Raw genomic sequence first — 17,329 nt, 5'->3', positions numbered from 1 at the left:
TTTTTCAAGAATGATGCCGATTCATGCTCCACGATTACCAACTTGGGAGCTCCGGCAAGTTAGGATTTTCAGTTAAAGAGATTCACCCAAGCCTGACGGTCCTTGGGTGATTCCGAGTCATCATCACTCGGTTTCTTTCCTTTCTTGTTCTTTTTATAGAATTCCTTTACCCCTTCGACCTTCCCGTCAACCATTTTTCCAAAAATATTTAGAACTTTAGGGTTAAAGGATTTTTCAACATCAAATTCTTTCTTTTCAGAAAAGAATTGATTTGAAATCTCCACTTTGCCAATTTTTTGCTTTAAGTTTCCGTTTGACAATGGTGGAAAATTTGCATCATCCATTTTCGGAACGGAATTATCACTTTTTAGCTCAACTGGTGGCTCCTCTGACTTTGACGAGTCAGATTCATCGCCAGAAAGTGGCTCCTTTGCTTCCGAAGAAACAAATTCATCACCAGATTTAACATCTGATTTCTTAACAACCCATTTTTGGTTGTTAAGATTCACTCTTCTTTTGTAAAATCTTTTAGAACACTCACCAACTTCATATGTTGAATTTTTAAACATTTTAAATTTTCCATTGGTGGTTGACGTGCTATCGTAGGTACACGCAAATTTAATCCAATTACTACTAAATAGATAGTGGCAAGTGGGTATCGAACACAGGGAGTTTGTGGAAAGTGTATTGATTTTATAGCTTTGTGAATAAACTACAATTAAACTAATTTGCAGAAATTAAAATTCAAGATTTTGGATTGTTGGTTTTAAGAACTAAATTACTAACTATTTGTGAATCAAAATTGGATTGTTAATCAAAGTGCGAGAGAATGACCATCTTAGGTTCCGGTTTGATTAACAATTGTGCATAACCCCAACTAGAAAGAGTTACATAGACATAACTCATACATAAACATCTGTTGTGATAAAAGGGAACGAAATACTCGGATTATATTAACGTGAGGCTCTTACCCGATGATCAATTAATCAATATCCAACCCTACCCCTTCCCGTGATATCTCGATTGTCAGCGACACCAAGAACGTATGGATTATACGAGAATCAAAACATCAATTAACAAGTTACAATCAAACATTCATATACCATAATAAACATAGCAAACACACCAATTTTACCATTCTAGAAATAAAAGAAAACACACAAAAGTCATAGTAGAAACCTTGACCTAAGATGATCACCAAAAGTTTAGCCGGACATGGCTTGGTGAATCATCATTCCAACAAAATCAATGATCATCAGGATCAAAATACACACCGAAAATGTTTTGAAAATGTTTACAATCACTTGCTAAAGCCAAAATTCGCCCCAAGACTCCAGAGAAACGTTCCAATGATGAGATCATGTGAAAAGACACCATAAAAACGGTTTAATAGGGCAGTTACGGAATTCTGCGCAGACTCCACCGCAAATTACGGTACCACCGTAAATTACGGTGGACATCAAACATTTACGGTGCAAGTCTCCTGAGTTACGGTGGAATCTGGCATGTTTCAGGGCCACCGTAAATTACGGTGGCCACCGTAATTTACGGTGGACCCCTGAATGCTGGGTTTTGTTTCTTCTTTCATTCCACGCATGACCCGTTCATCTCCAATCCTTCCAAAGCTGCATTGTATCCACTTTTAGCTTCCGAACTGCACCTGAAACATAAGCACTCGTAGTTATCTAATTCAAGATAATTACACGATTAAGTGAAGGGTAAATTCGTCTTTTAACATCATTAAGGGTTGTCATATGGACCACCCGTCACATCCCCACACTTAACCATTGCTTGTCCCAAGCAACTCATCAAACCATTTTCAAAACAAGTGATAAATATAAACCAAGCACAAACATGTAGCCCTTTTACTAACCCCTTTTTAACACCCAAAATAATGCACCCCTCGCTATGTCTCTCCTCTCGGTAACAAGTAAGCACTAGCAATATGAGCTAGACACACAAAGGCTAACGGGTGGTTGCACAACTATAAGCTTGTACCTAAATCGATCATTCTCCTAAAGCATGTCAAACATGAATGCAAATCAAAGGGACTTTAATGGTTGTAACATGGCTAGGTGTACGGGTAGGAAATGGAACATATATGAAGTAGCGAAAACTTAACCCGGTCTTTTATTACATGATAAATAAACAAACAACTAACAAGCTTAATTACTATATACAAGACAACTAAACATCACCTCTTTTTTTTTCATTTTTCATTGCCTTTTCTTCTTTTTTTTAAACAAACATAACATCAAATAAACTTGCATACTACTAAACAATCACTAACACTATAAGACCGGGTCAAGCTGGGTAGATTTTAAGGTAACTAGGGGTAACAAACGATAGGTTTTTAGGCACAAAATTGGGCAACTAAATGTCCAAACCCCCGCCCCTCTCACTACCATGCTCATATATATAACTTATGAGGTCCAACCCCCAAATCCCACACTCACACACACTAAAGACGAGGCTTACCTAAATGCCCTTATCCTTTTCGCATTCACGCCCAATTAATGACTCAAACCGTATCAAGGCACAAGTTCTAATGCACCCCCACCCGAAGCCACTCTCATCAACGATAAGTATTATTTATTTACATGTGTGGCTTCAACTCTGACCAAGAATAAAAGGGGTATCATGGGTTGCCGGTGCATCAATTGGGGTTAATCTAGGATGTTCAAATTCTCACATTGTTTTGCTTGACATAAAATTTTTCAAAATCTTCAAAAATTTCCCCCCCATCGCCACACTTGGGATACATTGTCCCTAATGTATGGTTTTAGGAGGATTTGATCACTTACCATCTTTCACACCACCCAAAAGCTCAACACTCAAACCACAAATTTCTTTTTGGTATTTTCATTTTATATTTTTTTTTATGTTTTTCTTCTTTTAAAGATAAAACACTACCAACTAAAACCAACCCAAACGTAACATAACAACTAACACCACCCAACCACCCGACCATAAACAAAACAAGCTAACAAATATTCACAAAATATACAAGGAAGGAACACGACCTGACTAGTAATAGCGTGGCTGTGGAGGCCCAAAAATGGAAGACATCATGTCATTCCATTCTCCAAATGCAAATGAACCGCTACTACTCCCACCTTGTTGCGGAGCTCCTTCTTGTTGGCGCGGGTCGATCCATTGTGAATGATAAAGCTGCGAGGTCGGATACGACACACTACCATCGTACGGTGGTAGAGACGCATAATCCACATGTTGTGGATCCACAACCACCGGCCGCCCGACGTGCCAATCTGCATGCAATCTTCTTGCTTGGTCATCATGGTATCGGTTGTTCATTTCCAATTCATTGGAATACACATGTGTGCGATTCCACGCCTCTTGACGATCAAAGCTATGTTTCAAAGACCGCTCCATACTTGCACTCATCATCGTGTGTTGATCATATAACGTCCGCTCTGAACCCGACCATGACTCGAAAATAGGTGCCGGAGGACGTTGATTCGCGATGACCTCTTGCATAGTGCCCTCATAAGCCCACCCGGACTCATAAGAATGCTCCGTATAATCATAAAAGATACCTCCATAACCTCCACCCGGGCCCCCTGGCCTACATTCACATTCTCACCACCATGCGGCTCGTTCGCATAATCATCATCACCACTTGGTACTTCCGCATCACTTTCGGGTTCGTCCTCTTCACCCGGTAGAAGATCTCTTGCACCCACCTTTAATGCCCTCCATCTCTGCCCCTCCGACTTGAGCTTATGGTACCGTTCCGATTGTGTGTAAGTCCAACCAATCCCCAACTTGTCTAAAGTAAAAGGCTGATGCCTTTTTGTTGCTCTTCTATCCTCTGACGTGATTGCCTTTTGCTGCTTCATCAATCCCGTGATAATTCAGCAATACGGGATAATATCTCTTCCCAACTTGTTTCGGCAAATACAGAGGTGGTTCATGATCAGATATCGGATTGGGAAACGTGGAGACCCAGTGAGTAGCGAATAGAGGACAGGTACTTCAGGGTACCTCACTTGCTCCTTGTCCCCCCTTCGCGGAATGACATTTAAAATGCAGATTGGTAGCAACAACTTTGCTTCGATTTTCAAATTCTTCCGATACAAGACTCCATGATAAGTACCGGGCAAAAACAACGTTGCTAACATATCATTCCAACGAGGGTGCTTCTCCAGGTTTATCAAAAGGTTATCAAGGTCAGGAATCATGTAGTCACGAGCATGTAAACTATCATACTTCCCCAATTTCTTTAGCGTATCAAAAGACATCTCCACCGGAATCCCATGCACTTCACACGTTAACTTCATTTGTGACGGCTTATCATATCTATTACACTTAAGGGTTGCCATCCATTCTTGAATTTCGGTTATGAACAAGTTGTTTTTATCCTTATCATAACAACTAAATGCCGATTCCCATCCTAGAGCGCGGAATTTGTCAAACACACCAAACGGGCCAAATTCAACTTCTCTCAACTCCCTTTCACAGATGAATGCAGCTGCCTTATTTTTCAATCAGTTCATACTGTCGTGAAAGAGTGTTGGTTGCCAATGCTCCGGTTGCTCATCCAATGGACCCAAATCCCATTTTGGCTTTTTAGCCAGGTCCAACTCCATTTCTTCCTCGCTTTCACTCTCATCAACTCGACCCAAATATTGCCTCTTCTTTGGTTGTTGTTCCGGCTGTTTACCTTTTCCTTTAGATGAAGAAGACGAACTAGATCCCGCTCTTTCCTTCGTCTTCAACATTTTCCTACACACATTCAAGCAAACAACACAACCAAACGCCAAAAATTAGTCCTTTCTCTCCAAATAACATCCCCACACTTGCTTGTTACTATGGTTTTAGATGCTAGTGAACCAGAATTTTATAAATCATTTTCAACAAAATTTGGGCATGGTGTCTCTACAATGTAGAGAATCCCAAAAGTTCACTACTTTAAACACCAATCCTACATCTACAAACCATAACCATATTCAAATAACCATTTGTATAACAACATCTAAGAACAAGCAAGTGGGTATGAACAAGTGACAAAATAACCTTCTTCTCACAATGCATCAACAAAACATAGTAAATAAACTTCATACCTTTGTTTGAAGATGTAAGAAACACAAATAAGGGAAGAACTTCAAAAACCCCCAAAATTCTCGGACCTAGGGTTTGTGATTCAGACCTGAAAACTTTGTTTTCTTGCAAATCTCTTCTCAAAATCAGAAAGAACGTGAAAATTTAGTCAAGATAGACCCAAATTTCACTTGATTTGGTTAAGAATTGAGAGAGTTATGAAGGATTTAAGGTTGAAGAAAGTTATGGAGATCTTGTGGGTCTTAGAAAGTGATGGATGAGAATAGAAGAATGAGAAAGGTAAAAGAAATCGTGTGGATGGGGAGGTATTCAAGTGACCTGATTGTTACTATATATATATATATATATATATATATATATATATATATATAAATGCGGCAGCTGAAACGATCCAGAGTCTCGCCAGGTCCACCGTAAATTACGGTGTGGACCGTAAATTACTGTGGATGCTGGCCAATAAATCCCACCGTAACTCAGTAGCAAAATACCGTAAAGGACAAAATTTTTTAATGGCCACCGTAAATTACGGTGCCACTGTAAATTACGGTGGCATCTGGGCAAGTCTGGTTCGCTGAAAAGTGTCATTTTTAAGTGTTCTTTTTATATTTTTTCAGTTTTTTTGATTTTTTTTTTGTGTTTTTAAATTTTTTTAAAAACATGTAAAAATCACCCTACCCTCTCGAAAGTCCCGTGTTGTCCTCAACACAATGTTAGAGTAATTCGTGACCCGAATATCCCCACAGTTGTTTCAAACACGGATTTCAAGGAAATACGGTAATTGTGCAAACTATACAAAACAAAACAAAACAAAACAAAATGCTACTATTTACACTACCAAACCTGGGCCTCTCATGGTTGTTCCTCATCGACCGGGCGTAGAATGTAGCCCACTTTGTCAAGCTCCAAGTTGTTTATGTCATTCCCCTCCAAGTATGGTTTCAACCGGTGACTGTTCACCGTTTGTTGTTTTAGTGTTTGCTCGTCTTGGATGTCTACGTCAGCAAACCTTCCAACTCGCCGAACAACATACGGGCCCATCCATTTACTTTTAAGCTTGCCCGCAAACATCTTGAGTCTTGAGTTGTACAACCAAACTTTTTGACCCACTTCAAACGTTTTCTTCCTCAATTTTGCATCATGTACCTTCTTGAGTTTGTCTTTATATGCCGATGCACATTCATACGCCTCGTCTCTAAGCTCTTCAGTTTCACACAATTCTAACTTCCTCATCTTCCCCGCTTCGTTGTAGTCCGCATTAACCGTAGTGATCGCCCAATAAGCTCGATGCGCTAACTCCATTGGCAAATGACAACCCTTCCCATAAACCATCCGGTAAGGTGTTGTGCCAATAGGAGTCTTGTAGGCCGTTCGGTATGCCCACAACGCATCATCCAATTTACTCGACCAATCCTTCCTATCCGTTCTTACCGTCTTCATGAGAATTTCCTTGATTTGATGGTTGGACACCACGACTTGTCCACTCGTTTGCGGATGGTAAGGTGTGGCAATCCGGTAATTCACGCTATACCTCTTCAACAATTTCCCGAAATTAAAGTTCTTGAAGTGCGAACCACCATCACTTATGATAACTCTTGGAATGCCAAAGCGAAAAAAAGATGTTGGATTGAACAAATTTACAAACAACCGAATGGTCGTTTATGCGTGTTGCAATAGCTTCAATCCACTTTGAGACGTAACCCACCGCTACCAAAATATATAGGAAGCCATTCGAATTTGGGAAAGGACCCATTAAGTCAATACCCCATACATCAAATATCTCTACTACCAAGGGTTGTAATGGCATCTCATCCCTTTTCGAGATGCTTCCCATCTTTTAGCAATTTACACAATTTTTAGCAAACTCACAAGCATCTTTGAAAATTGTGGGCCAATAGAACCCACATGAGAGAACCCGATAGCCTGTTTTGTGCCCACTAAAATGACCTCCACATGCTAACGAATGAGCATGGGTCAAAATTTCCAACACTTCTGTCTCGGGCACACACCTCCGTATAACTTGATCCGGTCCAATCTTAAAGAGATCTGGTTCATCCCAAATGTATTGCTTCACTTGGACCATAAATTGTTGTCTTCGTTTCTTGGTCCAATGATTCGGTATGGCACCCGTGGCTTAATAGTTGACATAGTGAGCATACCACGGTGCAACAAAGGTGGAAACGGCTAAAAGTTGCTCGTCGGGAAAGCTTTCATTTATTTCACTCACATCATCAATTCCTTCCACCGGAATCCGAGACAAGTGATCCGCTACTACATTCTCACTTCCCTTTTTGTCTCGGATCTCTAAATCGAACTCTTGCAATAACAATACCCACCGAATCAAACGAGGCTTCGCGTCCTTTTTCTCCATCAAATATTGGACCGCACTATGATCCGAATATACCACAACTTTTCTCCCCCAAATATACGAGCGAAACTTATCCAAAGCATACACCACCGCTAATAATTCCTTTTAGGTTGTGGTGTAATTCAGTTGCGCTTCGGTTAACGTTTTGCTTGCATAATAAATGACCACCGGTTTCTTGTCAACCCGTTGACCCAAAACTGCACCAATAGTAGTGTCGCTTGCGTCATACATGATCTCAAATGGCTTTGACCAATCCGGCGGTTGCAAAATAGGAGCTTTGACCAAGTGTTCCTTCAAAACAGTGAAAGCTTGCATACACTCATTAGTGAAATCAAATGGGACATCTTTTAATAACAAGTTGCATAAAGGTTTTGTAATAACACTAAAACCTTTTATGAAACGTATATAGAACCCCGCGTGTCCCAAAAACGATCTTACACCCTTAACATTTTTCGGAGGTGGCAAAGATGCTATTACCCTTATTTTTGCCTTGTCCACCTCCATGCCCCTCTCCGATATCACATGACCCAACACAATTCCCTCTTGCACCATGAAGTGACTTTTCTCCCAACTTAGCACTAAATTTTTCTCAACACACCTTTTTAAAACTTTTTGTAATTCGTTGAGTCATGATTCAAAACTAGTGCCAAAGATTGAAAAGTCATCCATGAACACCTCAAGCAACTCTCCAACCATGTCTGAGAAGATACTCATCATACATCGTTGGAAAGTTGCCGGTGCGTTACACAAGCCAAATGGCATTCGCCGAAAAGCAAAAGTGCCATATGGACAAGTGAAGGTGGTCTTGTGTTGGTCATCCGGGCGTATTGCTATTTGATTGTAACCCGAATACCCGTCCAAAAAGCAATAAAATTTTTGACCCGATAATTTTTCAATAATTTGGTCAATGAAAGGAAGCGGGAAGTGGTCCTTAGAAGTGGAGGCATTCGATTTCCGGTAGTCAATGCATACACGCCACCCGGTGACCGGTCGGGTGGTAAGTTGTTCACCGTTTTCATCTTTGACTACTTGAATGCCGGCCTTCTTAGGCACAACTTGGGTGGGACTCACCCAAGCGCTATCTGAAATCGGATAGATGATTCCCGCATCTAACCATTTTATTACCTCTTTTTTTACTACCTCTCGTAGGTTCGGATTCAATCGCCTTTGAGCTTCTCGTGTCGGCTTTGCATCATTGGTGGTAATGATCTAATGCATGACGATAGATGGACTAATTCCCTTGAGATCAGCAATCGTCCATCCAATAGCTCCCTTGTTCTCCTTTAACACTTCAAGTAAGGCTCGTTCTTGTGTCATCTCTAAATTAGAGGCAATAATGACTGGTAGAGTGTCATTATCCCCTAAGAAAGCATACTTCAAATGGCTCGGCAAGTCCTTAAGTTCCAACTTTGCCGGTTCCTCTAGCGATGGTTTAGTACCCGAACTTATTTCCGCCGGCAAGCCTTCGAATTGATGAGTCCATGGCGGTCGACCTTCCTTTACAGCCATAGCATCTTGCTTTTCTTCCTCAACCCCTAGTGCACACGCATGTACCTGTTCAGAAAAATCACACAAACAAATATCTATGCCATCCTCCTCGTACTCGTGCGGGTTGCATCCATCGACTAAATCTGCCATGAAGCACTCATCAACACCAACATCATTAGAATTGTTAGTAAAAACATTTAAGCGCATTTTTCAATTTCCAAAAGTCATATCGACTGTACCAAATCTACAATCGATCATGGCATGCACGGTGCTAAAAAATGGCTGACCCAAAATTACGTTTTGTTGTTGTTTTGGGTCCGCGGACGAGTAGTCCAAAACTAGAAAGTCAACCGGGTAACAAAACTCATCAATTTTAACAATTACATTTTGAACCATCCCCCGGGTAACTTATGAGACAAATCGGCCAAAACAACCGTTGTCTCCACTCTTGCTCACGGACCAAAATCATATTGGTCATATAAGCCCCCCGGTAAAATGCTTACCCCGTCTCCAAGATCAAGTAACGCCTTTGCCATTTGAAAATTACCAACTTGTATATTTATCAATGGCGTACCCGGATCTTTGAGCTTAGGGGGAAGCTCCCCGTTTAAAACCGCACTCACTTGCCCGGTCAAGTCTACCCGCTTAGACATTTTCTTCTTTTGTTGCCTTTTTTGTGTACATAATTCCTTAAGGAATTTAGCGTAAGCGGGTACTTGTTTTATTGCATCAAGTAATGGAAGATTTATTTTCACTTGTTTAAACATGTCCCATAATTCTTCTTTTTGGGGACCTCTTGATGCAATAAATTTTTTTCTACCCGGGTCAAGCAAGGCCGATGGAAACGGGACTTGACTAGGTTCACCCTCAACTTTTTCATTTTTCTCGTTTTCACCCAACCCTAGTTTGTTAACGTTTGATTCTTTAGGTTTAACCGGTGAAACTTCATCATCACTTTCGTTACCCATGATATCCTCAACTACCCTCTCGACCACACCCGGTGACAAATTGGCCTTAAATTCTTTGCCACTTCTCAAAACACTAACATGACTAATATTAACGTTGTTACCTCGTGACGAACCATGTGAAGGATTTACCTTTGTGTCGCTAGGAAGTTGACCCTTGTTCTTTTTCAACTCCGCCACGTCGGTCGCCAATTGACCCATTTGGGTTGTTAGTGATTGAATGCTCTTGTCACGGACCTCATCCTTTTGCATCCGGACTTCATTAAGTTGATTCCGCTTTTGCATATCTTGTTGCATAGCCCGAAGCATATCCATGACTTCATTCCCGCTTGATGAAGGTTGACCCGAACCACTTTGACCCGTTTGTTGAAATTTCCCTTGGTACCCATAATTGTTTCCACCTCTATAGTTGCCTTGATTGTATTGTTGACGAGGTGCAAAGTTACCTTGAGCTCCTTGAAAGTTTGGGTTAGCTTGGTTCGCCGCGTTCCCATAGCGAAAATTCGGATGATTTCGTAACCCGGGGTGGTATGTGTTGGAGTTCATGTTGAAATTTCGACCACCCCCTCCTTGAATTGCATTAACCTCTTCTACTTGCTCATCAACCAAGCCCACTACACAAACTTCCGCCGTGTGGCCTATTTCGTTACAATTTGTGCACACGTTGTAGACTTGGTTCATGGTTTGAACGTTGCCACTCTCAACTCCATGCACTTGGGGCCTTTGAATCACATGCCTTGCCCGACTTGAAGATTGAGCTTTTCTCTTCGAATTCACCGCCATTTGCTCTAAAAATGCCCAATCAATATGTTCGTAATTCGTACCGAACGTACCGTTAGTGATTGACATCAAATCCCGTGCATCCTCCGAACTCAACCCTTCATGAAATGCATTCAATAATTCCCAAAGTTGGATCCCGTGATGAGGACAATTCCGTAACATCATATTAAACCTTTCAAAAGCTTCGTGAAACATTTCCCCCGATTGTTGTTGAAAGCTTCTCAAACCTCTTCTAGCATCGTTGGTCTTTTGAGAAGTATAATATTCATCTAAGAATATTTGTTGCATGTCGGCCCATGTAAAAATGGACGCGGAGGGCAATGTGTGAAACCATCTCTTTGCTTTATCCTCGAAGGAAAACTGGAAAAGCACCAACTTAACATCATCCGCAGAGAACCCTTGACCTCCAATAGTATTGCAAATGGAGTCATACGTCTCCAAGTGAAAATAGGGTTCTTCCGTTGCTAACCCTTTGAACTTTGGTAAACTTTGGAGAGCAGTTGTTCTAACTTCAAAGATTCTTCCATCCGCTCGATGAGGAATCACTACTGGCGAAGGATTGCTAGTGATAATAGGCCGGAAGTGAGCTTCAATTCCCCGTACTACTTCTCGTTGATGTCTTTGAGGGGCACCTAATGGTGCTCTTGGTTGACCCATTTGCCCTTGCATAGGCCCTTGAGGAGCAAATGGTGGTTGATATTGATGTTGATGCATTGGTTGTTGTTGAATCGGCCCTTGAAATTGAGGTTGCATGTTTGAGGCCGCACTTGATTTAACGGTGTAGGGCGTTGCAATTGTGGCCCTTGCGGTCTAATGTGTTGCACTCCAACCGGTAATCTACCCATATTCTGAAATTGTTGAATTGGTTGACTTCATTGACCCGCTTCGCCTTGTAGTCCCAAATATCCCCTTGGTTGGTGTGATTTCGGTAGTGGTATTAGGTATGGTGGTGTTTGGTGCTGGTTGTGTGACAGTAGGTGTGAAAATTGAGGTCGTTTGACCCGTTGTGGGTGGTACTTGGGATTCTTGCATGATGTTTCTTGGTGTAATGGGTGAAGTAGGTGAACCAACAATTCTGTTTTCTCGTAATAGAACTCTGTTTTGCCTCAATGTCCTTTCAATTTCCGGATCGAACGATAGTGGTGACAACTTGTCACACCCCCAAAATCCACACGCGGAGTATCACCGCTTGGGAGCGCGACTGACCAGGATCAAGCCACCAATCATATTGAACATGCAATTAATATTAAGTAAAATAAACGTAAACCATCCATTCAATACGATAGGTGTTCAAAACATAACCATAGTTTCAAAGTGTAGCGGAAGCATAGTAAATAAACCAACATTAGTTAATAGTTTTAAATGTCATAATAGTTTCAACGTAGAAACCACGACCCTTGCCCACAACGACCCGCTTCTCCAGTGCAAGCTCCAAGTACCTAACGATCTGCAAGGCATGTAACAGAATGATCAACAAACTAGTTGAGCGAGTTCACAGAAAATAAATGCGTAATAGTAAGTTCGTTTGTAACAGGTGGCTCTACTGGGCCGTTAGTACGTTCTATTGGTGGGGGCTTCCCACGTTGTATAACCACTAGACTATTCGTATCTATAAGTATCCTTCACAACCGAGGATAGTGATCAGTATAAGTATCCTGCACATCCGAGGATAGTGATCAGTATAAGTATCCTTCACATCCGAGGATAGTGATCAGTATAAGTATCCTTCACATCCGAGGATAGTGATCAGTATAAGTATCCTTCACAACCGAGGATAGTGATCAGTATAAGTATCCTTCACAACCGAGGATAGTGATATGGTAGTCTAGTCATAGTGTCAGTAGTGTATCTATTCAACCTTATCCTTTCAATCCCATTCCCAACACCCCGGGAATCCCATGCCTTGGTAAGAGTGTGAACTCACCTTGGTTTGCTCGGTATGCTAAGTTATGCACTCACAAGTAATTAATCACGTCCTATTGTATGCACGTATAACAAATCAGTTCATGTTCACAATGATACGCATGCAATTTAATGTTCACCTAACAGTCAGTTTGCATATCGGCACAACACGTATCATTTCACATTTAATCATCAACTATCATTCGATTCACATTACCCATCCTTCGATACATTGCTCATCCTTCGGTCTAACAATTATCACAATTATCACAATTATGTTTCGACACGTCTTTCAATACACAGTTATCATCTTACGATTCATGGTTATCTTTCGACACATCAGCTATGTTTCGACATAGTTATCACAGTTATCATTCGGACCGAATGCTATGTTTCGAACCAATGTCATCTTTCGGTCAATGCTATCCTTCGGTCAACACTACTATGGTTCGGTCAAAGTTATCCTTCGGTCAACACTACTATGGTTCGGTCAAAGCTATCCTTCGGTCAACACTACTATGGTTCGAAGGACAAGTATCTTTCGGTCTCAACAACTATGTTTCGACATAGTTATCCTTCGACACAGATTATGTTTCGGTCAACACACTATCTTTCGGTCAACTATCAATTCCTAACAGTTTCAGTACGTCATCGATCAAACAGGCAGATTTCAATTGTTTCTCAAGAACCCTAATCGAACCATACATGAACACAACCTATTTACATTCAATCAGGTTAACTTTAAAACACGACAAGTTCATAACTAATCAAGATCAATACTCGAACCCATGGCGTAACAATCCGATTAACATAAATATTTTCCAAGACATACATACCAACCGATTACAATATGAACAATCCGATTCAGATGAACAATATCTATCGCACATACAATGCTATCAATCATCAGGTATATACATATGCAATTAAATCGGCCCACATGCGATCAACTAGCAACAAGATCGGTTAACAATGAAATCGTGTAATCATGTGTTCGATTATCAGTTAAAGCAATTAGCACGACAAGATCATCAAAATCGTAGGACACTATTTCGCCGACTATTCAGAATTAGACACACGTACATGTTTTATCACACACACAATTAACCAAGATTAATCATATACTAAAGCACCAATCGGAACTAGAATCACTAACCACAATCCAATACTGAATCGGATTCCAAAGAGAAGGGAAAAAGGTCTTGAAGCTTGCTGCCGTCGCACAAGAGGAAACTAGGGTTTTTGAAAACTAACTGTCGACTTACATGCATTCACGTTTATAAATCGTTTCACAGGAATGGGCCAAGCCCATTAGAAAGACTGGGCCGAAAGATGTCGAAGGATAGAGTCCTTGGTCGAAGGATATGTTTCGTAATCCTTCGAACCGAAAGTTGATCCTTCGAATCGAAGGTTATCTTTCGTGATCCTTCGAACTGTATGTCATGTTTCGTGATCTAGACTAAGTGTTTTAATAATAATTCTAATATTATTTTCTACCACAGCAAGTAATCACATATAGGCAAAACGACAATACGTTTCATTAAAACACAACGCGTACAATTTCAAGTCCACAATCCAAACAACTAAACAGTCAAAGTCAACGCGCATCTAATGCGAAAGTGAAAGTCAGAAACTCGAGTTGTCACATTATCCCCAACTTAAAAGAAATTTCGTCCCGAAATTTGGTACGCACTCACTGAGGAAGCTAGGTAAGTTACATCGTTCACTGGTTTTCCTGGGGTGTCACATCATCCCCCCGTTGATTTGGAATTTCGTCCCGAAATTCAGTAGTAATAGCTTCAGCCTCAGAAGTGGATGCATTGGTTTCGAATAACTGGGGATACTTTTCTTTCATCTGATCTTCGCGTTCCCAGGTATACTCCGGACCACGCTGGGAGTTCCAACGAACTCGAACAAGAGGGATTCTCTTGTGTTTGAGGACCTTAACATCCCGGTCCGTGATTTCAACTGGTTCCTCGACGAACTGCAACCGCTCGTCGATAGTGAGTTCCTTAAAAGGAACTATAAGGGTCTCATCTGATAGGCATTTCTTCAGATTCGACATGTGAAATACATTGTGAACTGCACCGAGTTCAGGAGGTAGGTTTAATCTGTAGGCTACTTTGCCAATCTTTTCTAAGATTTCGAATGGTCCGACGTACCGCGGATTCAGTTTGCCTCGTTTACCAAATCGAACCACACCCTTCCAGGGTGAAACTTTCAATAAAACCCGGTCCCCGACCTCAAATTCCAATGGCTTTCTACGCTTGTCCGCGTAGGCTTTCTGACGGTCGCGTGCTGCCGCCATGCGTTGTCGTATCTGTGCAATCTTTTCTGTGGCGTCCACTACAATCTCTGGACCCGTAATTTGACTATCCCCCACCTCTGCCCAACAGAGAGGTGACCGGCATTTACGTCCGTACAATGCCTCAAATGGAGCGGCTTGAATGCTGGTGTGGTAACTGTTATTGTATGAAAACTCCACTAAAGGGAGGTGCTTTTCCCAGCCGTTGCCGAAATCGATGACACACGCTCGAAGCATGTCTTCTAGAGTTTGGATAGTTCGCTCAGACTGCCCATCCGTCTGAGGATGATATGCTGTGCTCATGTCTAAACGTGAGCCGAAGGATTTGTGCATCGCTTGCCAAAGCTCTGACGTGAATCGTGCATCGCGATCCGAAATAATAGAGGTGGGCACTCCGTGCCTCGAAACAACTTCTTTAAGATAGACGTCTGCGAGGGTGGAGAACTTGTCCGTTTCCTTGATCGGCAGGAAGTGTGCAGACTTGGTGAGTCGATCAACTATGACCCATATTGTATCGTTCCCACGCTGAGATCTAGGTAGGCCTGTAACAAAATCCATGGAAATTTCTTCCCATTTCCATTGAGGTATCTTGGGCTGTTGAAGTAGGCCTGATGGTTTCTGATATTCAACCTTGACTCTCGCACAGGTTAAGCATTTTCCAACGTACGTAGCGATGTGAGCCTTCATACTAGGCCACCAATAAGTGGTACTGATGTCGTGGTACATTTTATCCGACCCTGGATGTACCGAATAGCGAGACTTGTGAGCTTCATCCATTACAAGTTCGCGTAAACCGCCATAAAGTGGGACCCAAATACGCCCCGTTACGTAGTAGGCGCCGTCTTCCTTTTGTTCCATGCGTTGCCTTGAGCCGCGTAAGGCTTCAGCTTTGACGTTTTCGGGTTTCAGAGCTTCCATCTGAGCAGCTCGTATCTGAGAGGGAAGACTAGACTGAATAGTAAGCTGTAGCGCTCGCACGCGCTTCGGTAGAGTGTCTTTCCGACTGAGGGCATCAGCCACAACATTGGCCTTGCCTGGATGGTACTTGATGGCGCATTCATAGTCGTTTAGAAGTTCAACCCATCTCCGTTGACGCATATTCAAATCCTTTTGCTTAAGAATATGCTCGAGACTCCTGTGATCGGTGTAAATCGTGCACCTGGTACCGTACAGGTAGTGTCGCCATATCTTAAGCGCGAAAACAACAGCTCCCAGCTCTAGATCGTGCGTCGTGTAGTTCCGTTCATGAACCTTGAGTTGCCGCGAAGCGTAGGCAATAACTTTATCCCGCTGCATCAATACACAACCAAGCCCCTGTATCGATGCGTCACAATAAACCACGAAGTCATCCGTGCCCTCTGGCAATGAAAGAATAGGTGCGCTGCAAAGCCTATCCTTTAAGTACTGAAAAGCGGTCTCTTGCGTATTACCCCATCTGTAAACGACACCTTTCTGTGTTAGCATAGTAAGTGGTTGCGCGATCTTTGAGAAGTCTTTAATAAATCGCCTGTAGTAACCCGCCAAACCCAAGAATTGGCGTATTTCTGTCGGTGTACGTGGTGCTGGCCAGTTTCTGATCGAATCAACCTTGGATGGATCGACATGAATCCCATCCTTGTTCACCACATGGCCTAAGAAGTGGACTTCACGAAGCCAGAAGTCGCATTTTGAAAACTTGGCGTACAGTTGCTCCTTTCGAAGAAGTTCCAAAATAAGACGTAGGTGTCGCTCGTGCTCTTCCTGACTCTTGGAGTAAATCAGAATGTCGTCGATGAAAACAATGACGAACTTGTCGAGATAGGGTTTGCACACCCTGTTCATAAGATCCATGAAGACTGCAGGCGCGTTCGTAAGCCCGAATGGCATGACAAGAAACTCGTAATGACCGTAGCGAGTTCTGAAAGCGGTTTTGGAGACGTCCTCATCCCGGACTCTCAGCTGATGATACCCTGACCTTAAATCAATCTTGGAATAGTAACACGACCCTTGCAACTGGTCGAATAGGTCATCTATGCGCGGAAGAGGATAACGGTTCTTCACCGTCACCTTATTGAGTTCGCGGTAGTCGATGCACATCCTGAACGTACCGTCTTTCTTCTTCACAAATAACACTGGAGCTCCCCAAGGCGAAGAGCTTGGACGAATAAAGCCCTTTTCCAAGAGCTCTTGTAGCTGCTTCGACAGTTCTTCTAGTTCGGTTGGAGCTAAACGATACGGTGCGCGGGCTATTGGTGCTGCTCCAGGAGCTAACTCAATCTGAAACTCGACTTGACGATGAGGAGGTAAACCAGGTAAATCTTCAGGAAACACTTGAGGAAAATCACGCACAACTGGTATATCCTCCAGCTTCTTTTCCTTTGCTGATGCGTCAGTGACAAGTGCCAGAATGGCAGTATGTCCCTTTCGTAAACATTTCTGCGCCTTTAAGAATGAGATGATGCC

The 17,329-nt window shown here is 42.1% G+C and overlaps 1 protein-coding gene across 1 annotated transcript; it reads right to left on the bottom strand.

The window, feature by feature from the left end:
* Positions 1-9,387: 9,387 nt before the first annotated feature.
* On the bottom strand, positions 9,388-11,433 carry LOC110881305. Its single transcript, XM_022129603.1, has one exon. It carries the CDS (start codon positions 11,431-11,433, stop codon positions 9,388-9,390), a length of 2,046 nt encoding a protein of 681 aa, XP_021985295.1.
* Between the last annotated feature and the right edge of the window lie 5,896 nt (positions 11,434-17,329).

This window comes from Helianthus annuus, chromosome 10 (assembly GCF_002127325.2).
Source record: "Helianthus annuus cultivar XRQ/B chromosome 10, HanXRQr2.0-SUNRISE, whole genome shotgun sequence".
Lineage (NCBI taxonomy): Eukaryota > Viridiplantae > Streptophyta > Magnoliopsida > Asterales > Asteraceae > Helianthus > Helianthus annuus.
The sequence above is the reverse complement of the archived record's forward strand: the minus strand, read 5'-3'. Positions and strand labels throughout refer to the sequence as shown.

Coding starts and splice junctions, on each gene's coding strand:
- LOC110881305 (XM_022129603.1), bottom strand. CDS start 11,433: ATGCAACCTCAATTTCAAGGGCCGATTCAACAACAACCAATGCATCAA.